The sequence below is a fragment of the Branchiostoma floridae genome, chromosome 5 (assembly GCF_000003815.2).
Source record: "Branchiostoma floridae strain S238N-H82 chromosome 5, Bfl_VNyyK, whole genome shotgun sequence".
In the NCBI taxonomy this organism is placed as follows: Eukaryota; Metazoa; Chordata; class Leptocardii; order Amphioxiformes; family Branchiostomatidae; genus Branchiostoma; species Branchiostoma floridae.
Window position 1 is genome coordinate 15,648,819 of NC_049983.1, and position 11,039 is coordinate 15,659,857.

Here is an 11,039-nt window from a genome sequence, read left to right on the forward strand (position 1 = left end):
CTGGTTTGTTAGATTATGCGCTGACTTTGGAGGACTACACATAAGAAAGTCACTGCCACTAGCTTACTACACTTAGGAAATGTTATTACAATGATGAACCAAAACCCACAAATGGTGGAACTACAGTACAGACACGGTATTGATGATTAGTAGGATTAAACGCAATTGTAATTCCGAACGTAACAATTTTTTTGGACACCCTGATGCATGCACTGGCACAAGTGTCAGCAGCAGCAACAAATGGGTGAATACTTGAATAAAATGAAGTGCTACAAAAGCAGTAATTACTACAGCTGTAACATGCATTGGCATAATACCGGTCATAAGCCTTATACCGGTCGATTAAAAATAGTGGAACTTAAAGAGATCTACAAATGCAACAATAGTTATTTCTGAGGTATGCACACTTCAGACATCTAGGTGTCCAATACATAATTTACAAAGCATCGATAACAATGCATTCGAAGACAACAAGGCCAAAAGTTTTCAGGTCATTTTCGGGGCAGGCGAGCTCGTCGTGGGACAAACACATTGTCACGTTCATCGCCAGATTTGTAGATAATAATCACATGTGCTCACGGCACAAGACGAGCATGATTCAACAGCAATCTTGAATTTCTTTTGGTGACCTACAACTCGTGTAAAAGTGTGAGGAACCGTTGCATAATAGCCGGATCTACGGCTGAATGGGTCAAATTGAACGTACGCCGCCATTTTCCCGCCATTTTTAATGCTACGGCCAGCAGTAAAGTTGTACGTCATAGCGGTTGTGACGGACCAAAATTAAATGAAAATTCTTGTCAGTATACGCCCATTTTCTCATGACTTTTTGTATGCTCATGCAGATTTTTGTTTTGTGCAACTACTAACAGGAAAGAAAGGAACAACAGAGGATGAATAAAGGTACATAGCGGCAGTTAATTGTGCCGTGTTTCGTTCGACCGGTATAGTGCACCCCCTTCCAACCACGCGCCCGTTCTCCGTGCAATTCCGCGGTGTGTTCCAATTACGATATTATGTTTTTAGCAGGACCAGAGAGACAAAATAATTTACACAGAAGAAGTGGCAAAGGTAAGCTGTAACAGCAACATGTAACTGGAGAAAATGATGCGTTGATCATTTGCCAAATTAGCATTGCTTGAGAAATTGCAGTAAACCGACCGGTATTATGCCAATGGATGTTACACAAATTGGTGTTATGATTTCATGGAAACTGCCAAAATGAAGATACTTTTACATATACATAACACAATGCAATGTAGACTGCAATGTAGAAAACACCTTTTATGTATTGTCAAGATTTTTTGGAGAAGGTCAACATAAGAATTAAAGTATTTCCACACTTTTGTAGGTCTAAAAACAAGAAAACAATTAATTAACAGACAATGTAAGAGACTTTGGGACTTAATTTGAAACTGCACGATGATGTTATGACAAACAGTATAAAACCACAAATATTGGAGATCCAAATGGGTTTATAATGTAGGAATCTAATTCTGACTTTGGCGAGTACAGATTCAATATGTGCATTTTTTGGACACCACAAGACAACCACATCATTAACATAATTTATGCACTATTTCAAGATACACAAAAATATTCATATCGAGTTGGACAATTTGGCTGCTTTGGTTTGCATGCTCAAGTATTGACCACTTTGAACGACTGAAACAAGAAAATTACTGTCACTAAATTACAGAGATGAGAAACTGCACTATGATGTTATGATGGTTAATATAAAACCACAAATAACTGGAAATACAAAGAGGTTCAAGAAGCTGGATGCATCAAGCAACTCCTCACATCAAAAAGGTTGTAACTTGTTGTTTGATTTTTGGACACCCATCTGCCTAAGTGCCTGCATGGGTGGAAAACGAACTGAAAAGAAGTGTTCAAGAAAGTGTGGACAGTCTCTCTCACTCCTTGCTCAGTCTAATGCACCCTTCTTCATGTAAAAATGGTTCGGGTGCAAGTACAGGTCCACACCTACTCTAAACCTCTGTGCATGTACCTGATGTTACATTAAGGTACACAGTCCGTTACTCACGTTAGGGCCATCCCGTGGATAGGGCGGTCCTGTGTTGGGGAGTGCCACATGCACTGCTGCAAGCTTTTAAATCACCTCAAGCATGTTGACACTTATCAAAAAGAGTAGGGACCTTCCCGGTGTGAGTGGGTCAAACATGACAATCTGGTATCCAGGTTGATTTCTTGAAAAGGTGATAGTCACCTGTTATGTCAATCCTTCCACAAATGTGAATACCTGAATAAAATGAAGGCTATGGCACTACACAAGCAGTAATAACTACAGCTGTACACATCTTCAAGGAAACTACCAAAATGAAGCTACTGTTTTATATACATATAAATAACACACTGCATTGTAGAAAACACCTTTTATAATACATTTTTTGGGTATATCTAGCATCAAGATTTTTTGGAGAAGGTCACCATGAGAATTAACCAATGCCCCCCCCCCAAAAAAAAACAGCTGTTCGAAAGCTGCAACAGAAGCTACATTTGTGTACCTACAGCCACATAATATTGATACAATAGTTAAACACAGCAAATTTAATAGTAATGCATATTCAGGTTCAACCAATCAGAATGGTGGGTGGCTATGACATCAAGTTGATATCAACCACCTCATTAACATAATTTTTGCATTATTTCAAGATACACAAAAATATTCATATTGAGTCTGACAATTTGGCTTCTTTGGTTTGCATACTCAAGTACCGACCACTTTAAAGGACTGAAACAAGAAAATTACTGCCACTAAATTACAGAGATTAGAAAACTGCACTATGATGTTATGATGGTTGTTATAAAACCACAAATAACTGGAAATACAAAGAGGCCCAAGAGGCTGGATGTATCAAGTAACTCCTCACATCAAAATGGTTATTGTTTCATTTTTTGGACACCCATGCAGCTGCTTAAGTGCCTGCATGGGTGGAAAATAAACTGAAAAGAAGTCTTCAAGAAAGTGTGGAGTAGACAGTCTCTCTCGGGCCCCCTCCTTTATGTAAAAATGGTTGCTGTCCTTTGGACAGGATCTCAAATGGAGGTCCTGTGTTTGGGGAGAGCCACACACGGATGTACAGTAATCTTTAAGAATCTGCCACACTTATAGAAAAGAGTAAGGGTCAATCACAGTACAGTGTGAGTGGATCAAACTAGTCTGGTCTCTGGGTTGAAAAGGTGATCCTGCCATTTCACCAATCTTGTGAACTTAGGAAAGGCACTTTACACGGCTTTCCTCACTTCACCCAGGTGAAAATGAGTATCTAGCTTCCGTTAGGGCCGTCCCTCAGAAAGGACATTAAATGGAGGTCCCGTGTTTGAGGAGAGCCACATCTCGAGCACGCTAAAGAACGCACTGCACTTATTGAAAAGAGTAGGGGACCTTCCCGATGTGAGAGGATCAAATAAATTTGTCCAGATACGCAACTTGTACTCTTCAGTACAAACCTGGTATGTTACACAATAAGGCTGTATACCGGGTATGCAAAACAAACATTCCTATTCCCACACTTACCGTTCACGTGCGTGCCGAAGTCTATCTTGCACACGTCGTCGTACCCCAGCACGGTGTCGTCCCCGGCATTGGGGGTGTAGTGGGCGGCGCAGTGGTTCAGGGAGCAGCCGGTCGGGAACGCCAGACCGCGCTTCAGACCGTCCTCGTTTATCAACTTTCTGGATGCATCTTCTAGCCTCTGGCTGTGGGTAAGGGATGGAATAATATATATTGTTAGTTTGAGGTTTATTAGAAACATGTAGTGGGCGGCGCAGTGGTTCAGCAAGCAGCCGGTCGTGAATGCTAGACCCCGCTTCAGACCGTCCTCGTTTATCAACTTTCTGGACGCATCTTCTAGCCTCTGGCTGTGGGCAAGGGAAATGTTATTTGTTTGTTTGTTTATTTATGAAAAACTGCCCGTTGGCTGCTTTTTACTGAGATCATAGCAGCCAGTCGGGAACGCCAGACCGCGCTTCAAACCGATTAGATACAGATTACATGACTGAAGTTCTAATAAATCCATCAATGGACCTGTCTGTGCACCTCTGCTGCCTTGCGAATGCTAACACCGTCCATACCTATTCTAAACCTCTGTGCCTGTACCCGATGTTACATTTAGGTTTACATTTCGTTACTGTAGGGCCATGCCATGGATAGGATGTCAAATGGAGGTTCTGTGTTTGCTATGTCTTATAATAAAATCACTACTGTAAACACTCCTCTTTGTCTATACTACAAAAGGAAATTCCTAAGAACTTCACAAATCCATTTACAGTAGCAGATCCAACTCACCATATGTCGATCATGGTGAGGCCAGGTTTGATGAAGGACTGGACATGTGAGCGGACCTGTCTGTGCGCCTCTGCTGCCTCACGAATCTCGTTGTACAGGTCCAGCTGGGAGCGGTCCAGGGCCTTCTTCTCGCTGTCTGTTGTTCGATCTTTTGCTGAGCGACTAGACATAAAAATAACTTTGTTATTACTAGAAGCCAAAATCTAATTACACCTGGTGTTTTGTATAAATATCGAGTATGTTTGCACAGAAATTTCGACCACAATAACATGATTTTTTCATCTGTAGACATTCCTAAAACTTGTTTAAGGTTTGTACAGGCTGTTATACAATCTGTCCTCAATTGCGTTGTTCCTTAAAAAGTTTCTTGGCTGTCATTGTGGTCATGTTCATCTGGAAAGAAGCCAAGGTAGCTTTTAGACTTGGGGCATTTTTCATAGCTGATGTCTTTCTCAGAGCTCAATTTTGATAAACCAACCAATAGTCTGAGCTTGGCCTGAGATGTTCAAGACATTCTTCATAACACCATTATACTTAAGATGTGGTGTAAGGGCACTTGGAGGAAGTATGGGAGATGGTGGGGTAATATCTTGGTGGTGTAATCTGTAATTGTCATCAGTAGACGTGCTTGCGCACTGTCAGGGTTATACCGCCCCTTACGAGGTGACATACCCTTTCATTAGCTGACAAAACATACATGACAAGGATGCGCCAGGTCTCCCCTCTGGGTGAATGATATATATATCTGTCCGTATCTGTATGTATGATTTACATTATCATTACACTGCTTTTTGGCAAAACATACCAGCTTCGCAGGCACCCAACGTGGCAGCATCTGGTCATGTTACACTGAATGACATGTCACACCTATAACTTTGCAAATCCAGCCAAAACACCTCCTCAGAACTATGTAATGTGAATTATCTTGTAGAACTAGGTGCCAGCAAGTTCCATTCTATGATAGCTCAAGATAAAATCAAATTTGTGGAATACCGCAAACATCACTGTATCGACGTTAAACTTACCCGTCCACAGAAACCTCGGGATATTCCATTATCTGTCCCACGGGGAACTGTCCATCTGGGAAGAGCTGGGAGACAGGAATGGTGGGAGGGTCTGTCTGTTTGGAGGAACCTTTAGGGGCTGCCCCTCCCTCTGCTGGAGTGGTACCTCCCTGCTCACCACCCTGGCCTGGAGGGGGAACAACTTTCAGTCTCAAAAATGTGATAGCTGAAATAAAGTTTTGGACTATCTAAAATTTGTCTCCTCTCCTTTACATATCAATGTATAGGTAGGGTAGAAAACCTGATCTCACAGTGTCACTTATTCTTTTTTTAATACCAAGACAGCTACATGTACAAGATAACATCCTTTCCACATGGTGTGAAGGGTAGTGCCCATCACCATCTCCATAGCCCCCGGACCACACATGCCACTACAGTAGTAGGCTAGTCAACTGGTATTTAACTCCATACTAGCAAGTGCTGATCGCAAAGGACATAACGCAGTCTTTACTGTTAATGACAGTCTTTGGCACTACTAGTACTAGTAGTACTAGTAGTACTAGTACCTAGTTGGGATTTGAACCTGTGACCTCCTGAATGCAAAGAGAACATTGAATACACTACATTTCTGAGTAAAGTTATCTTAGCCATGCCTCACCTCCCTTCTTCTTCCTGCGTCTTTTCTTCTTCTTCCCCTCCCCTCCTGCTATCTCCTCCCCATCTGGGGTAGGGAGACAACCAGAACATTGTCAACAGCTGTTTCAAGATAGTGTTTTGTCATCAAGGCAGTAGTCCAATTTGCAGCTTCACTGCATGTCAGCCAAGTTTTCAGCCAAGCGCACCTGGTCCCTACTCGTCTTGATAAGTGTGTTGGCTTCATTGTACATGCACAGGTTTGAGATCTGATGCTAACACCTGAAGCTCGCCATACACACTTGTGGCTTTTAGTTTATCTCACCATCTAAAATGAAGGGTACTGTACTCATACTTTGCAGAAAAGTAACTGCACAAATAATTACATAATTCAATTAATATACTAGGGAGCTATAATGTAAGTCTTATCTGTATTTGTATGCTATTGTTTCTGTTTAACGTATTTGTATCTGTGCTTTTTATTGTTGTGAGCCCTGGAAGTAGCTCCATTTGAAGCTAGAGGGCACATAAATAAACATAATAAACTCAACTCAACATACAGGGTGAGACTCAAGTGATATTGAAGACAAACATGAATAAACATAGTTGATAAGAAAACAAACCGTCAGCCTCCTCCCCGTCTTCCTCCCCAGTCTTGGGTCCGTTCTGCACCTGTGCAGCTGCCAGCTGTTCTGTCACCTGTTCCACACCATCTGCAGGTGCATCTCCCCCCTCCTGCTGGGTCGGGCTTCCTGTAGGAGTCATGATTACATTTGTTTGAGAGTTGTGTAACAAACAGTGGGGTTCAAGTGCTACCAAAATGACTATGCCTAAAGGTCTGACTCTGAGCTGGCATACTGGCTTCGGCATGGGTTCAAATCCTGGGAGCCAGGAGACTGTTTCTACTCGCCTCTTGTTTTTCAGTTGCACATAACATGTACCCTGGATATCAGAGTACAACTTAGCCGGCTAAGGGAGTTTACGCCTTCACGCATACTGTGTGAGGCATATCTCCCCGGGCCGGCTAAAGTCGGTTTACGGGGCTATGTTGCTAGTGGCCCGGGAAAGAACCGTAGCCGCGAGCGCTGTTCTCTGGATACCAGGGTACATAACATGTGGCCCTCAAACAAAGATACAAAGAGTTACCAACTTATGAAGTAGCAAGGAAGGAAATGTAGAAATTAAGAGGGGCGAGTAAGAACAGAAAGAAACAAACATGCCGACAACCGGAATCAAACCCAGGGGGGGCGGATTACAAATCATGACCTCTATCGCTGTTGCCACAAAAGCTCAGAGTCAGAGCTGTTGGGCAAGGACGGTTGGCGGAACTTGAACACCACTGTTACAGATTAATGAGATGACAGCTGACATTACAGCTGTATGATGTATAAAGTAACTTTCACATTTGTGAAAGTTGATCTTATTGGCCAGGTAACCTATTAAGACTGCCAACCTAAAAGAATGATATTATTGAGCACACCCCTTTGGCTATACTTAGCATACTTGTGTAATATTGGTTGGGAAGGGGGAGGGGGGCAGACTAGATACTTGTTTTTTGGGACTTCCTCCGAAGCCACTGATCTACGATCGATTCCCACTGTTGTTTGTTTTCAGTCTAGCCTAAAAGACATTGTGGGAACCAAGATCTTGTTGTCAAATACTCTGTGAGACGATTCGATTTATTTTGAAGACATGAAATCGCAGAAGTGGCGCAGTTCCAAATACCTGACTTGAATCTTAAGTCGAGGCTTATAGATTGAAACTAAGAACACGACGTTGGACTAATATTATAATATGAATACTACAACCACAGACTGAAAAGAGAATGAACTAAAAATCAGTAAATTTGTAAGATTTATCGAATGACATGTTTTTACAAGACATGATGAACATACGCATCTGGGAGCAGCCAGAAAACCACGTGCGTTTTGGTCCCGTAATTTGATACCCACGTACCTCCTTTCTTCTTTTTCTTCTTCTTCTTTTTCTTCTTCTCTCCTTCGGTCTCTCCGACCTCCTTCCCGTCTTCTTCGGGTCCGTCTTGGCGAGGGGGATCGCACTTTTCCTCCCCCAACTCCAGCTCGGTGTGGACGGCCGCCATGTTGAAAATGGCGTGATGAGGGACACACTGTCACGGTCTACAGACGCCACCTAACAGTTTTATGATGAACTGCAGTACCTGCCCACATCGTATAGCTGCACGTATGATTTTTAACCGCTAGATGACGCTGTTGCACTGTCATTCAAACGGTCCACAGAGTCAAACTCAAAGTTGTGATCTTCAAGTAGATGCCGCAGTGGGACCTCTTCATCTAGCGGAGAGGACAGAAGAGACTCGGGAGCTATGATATGTCTGGAAACCATGCCCAGACTATATTTTTGTGGCCCTTCTGCGTTTCTACCTCTCTCTACAGCAGTACTTTTTCTTCTGGCAGTCCAAGCGCCAAGAGCCCAACATACGTGTTGGACGCCCGTTTGAGGCACTTGACATGGTCACGTAAAAAAAAGATTAAAAAATTGCGGTGGGCTAAATCAGGCTGTCAAAGGTGTCCTCGTAATCCCAACGAGTTGTTCTATCTGCCTTGTGAATCTCAAGCGATGGACTTTTACGAGAAAGTATATATTTAATGTCAAAGTTGACCGATTTTCGACAGCTTTTACCTATGGTTTCGCCATTGTTTTCAAGCCGAAATACGCACCGTATGGCCATGGGGGTTTCGGGGTGTCCGCTTAGTGGGCGAGGTTCAACTGTTTCCGGGTCACGCTATACCGTTGCGGCAGTCACTCGGGACCTCACTCGGTAGTGTACACAAGTACTTTTGATGGTGCTGTCAGCGTTTTATCATGTTACGAAGTAATATTGAAATGTCTTTGAAGTATAAGACAGCACTATGATCTGTAAGGTGTTATTCCAATAGGTTGCGTCGTGGGTAAAGTGAACTGTAGGTAACGTTATCCGACGAAGGCTTTTTTGCATCTGACTGTTAACTGTTGAAGATATTAGATACATTGCTCGCGCCTGACTGAGGGATTAACTAAGATTAGAACAGTATATAGCTAATTAATAGCGAAAAACGTGTTCAGAAGAGAAACTGTGCCAATTTGAATGACACATCTAAAGGACCGTTGTGCGCTGCATTAAGTGTATATAGCTAACTAATAGCGAAAAACGTGTTCAGAAGAGAAACTGTGTCAATTTTGATGACAGACTTACAGAACAGTAAGAACTATAACGTTATGTAGCTACATGTAATAGCGCAAAACGTGTTCAGAAGACAAAATGTGTCAATTTGAATGACACACTTGCAGATAGCGCAATAAGAACTGTACATAGCTAACTCATAGCGGAAAAGCGTTCAGGAGACAAACTGTGTCAATTTGAATGACACACTTACAGGTAGCGCAATAAGAAATGTATATAGCTAACTCATAGCGAAGTGTAACGTGATCAGAAGACAAACTGTGTCAATTTGAATGACACACTTGCAGATAGCGCAATAAGAACTGTATATAGCAAACTAATAGCGGAAAAGTGTTCAGGAGACAAACTGTGTCAATTTGAATGACACACTTCCAGGTAGCGCAATAAGAACTGTATATAGCAAACTAATAGCGGAAAAAGTGTTCAGGAGACAAACTGTGTCAATTTGAATGACACACTTGCAGATAGCGCAATAACAAATGTACATAGCTAACTCATAGCGAAGTGTTACGTGTTCAGAAGACAAACTGTGTCAATTTGAATGACACACTTGCAGATAGCGCAATAAGAACTGTATATAGCAAACTAATAGTGGAAAAAGTGTTCAGAAGACAAACTGTGTCAATTTGAATGACACACTTGCAGATGGCGCAATAAGGATCAATTTTGCACACGTTAAACAGCGCTTTTCTAATTGTGGGTGATATAGATTGACACAGTTGTCCCCCGGAAAAACGTTTTTCATTTTTAAGACACGGTTCAAACATCGCTTACAAAGGTGTCAGACAAATTCACACAATTTCCCTCCAGAAAAAGTCGTCCGCCATCAAGACAATTTTACACTGATTTCACATCGTGTTTCATAGTGTGTCATATGAAATAACAGTTGTCCTCCTGACAAGGTTTTCTGTCATTTGATACAGTTGTCGTCCTGACCGTGAGGGTTTTCCGTTTTGTGAAATTTTAATAAGTTTTAAAAAAACTTGTTAATTGACACAGTTGTCGTCCCGACCAAGTCTTCCATCAGTTTAATACTGTTTAATCATCGCACTAGTGTGCCATACTATCAGTGACAGTTGTCCACCAAAGTTTCCGTCATGAGGCAGTTTTATACTGTTTAACACTCGGTTACTAATTGCAAAGCCGTCCTCCTGACAAAGTTTTCTGTTATAAACTATTGTGTCAATTAATGTGACAAACTAGCAAACTGAATAGATATGCCTAAATCGTATAATCATTCGATTGAAACAGTTTTCGGCAGAGCGAGTTTTCCGTCATAAGATAGTTATTATGCGTTTCAAAAGTGTGTCATATGATTGACACAGTTTTCAGCTCAGACAGCGCAGTTACTAGATTTGACAGTTTACTTGAACAAGTTAGTATTTCAGTTACTTTAAACCCTACCATGGTCCAAACTCCAGTAATCAGTTGTTAATTGATATGAAATAACCGCACCTAAAGTCATATATATACGAAGGAACGCCATTTAGTTCGTAAGAAGGGACCTTAGAACTTGTCTGACACACTTGCAGAAAAGCGCTGCCTGAACCGCGCTATTATGTAAGTGTGTCATTCATATTGACACAGTTTGACTTCTGAACACGTATTTTGCTATTAGTTAGCTATATACAGTTCTTACGGCGCTATTATGTAAGTGTGTCATTCAAATTGACACAGTTTGTCTCCTGAATACGTTTTCGGTATTAGTTTGTTATATACAGTTATTTGGGCGCTGTCTACAAGTGTGTCATTCAAATTGACACAGTTTGACATTTGAACACGCATTCCGCTTTAAGTTAACTATATACAGTTCTTACAGCGCTATTCTATGATGCATTGTGTCATTCAAATTGACACAGTTTGTCTCCTGAACATGTTTTTCGCTCCT

General features: G+C 41.7%; 1 protein-coding gene across 1 annotated transcript in view; it reads right to left on the minus strand.

The window, feature by feature from the left end:
* LOC118415598 (methionine aminopeptidase 2-like) overlaps positions 1-8,092 on the minus strand; it is a 22,039-nt gene extending 13,947 nt beyond the window's left edge. Inside the window, exons 1-6 of the mRNA XM_035820300.1 lie at positions 7,906-8,092; positions 6,573-6,701; positions 5,975-6,037; positions 5,338-5,503; positions 4,313-4,474; positions 3,542-3,723 (exon numbers count right to left, since the gene is read on the minus strand). Coding sequence (XP_035676193.1) covers positions 3,542-3,723; positions 4,313-4,474; positions 5,338-5,503; positions 5,975-6,037; positions 6,573-6,701; positions 7,906-8,050 — 847 coding nt within the window. The 5' untranslated portion in view covers positions 8,051-8,092. The remainder of the gene's footprint in view (positions 1-3,541; positions 3,724-4,312; positions 4,475-5,337; positions 5,504-5,974; positions 6,038-6,572; positions 6,702-7,905) is intronic.
* Positions 8,093-11,039: the final 2,947 nt, after the last annotated feature.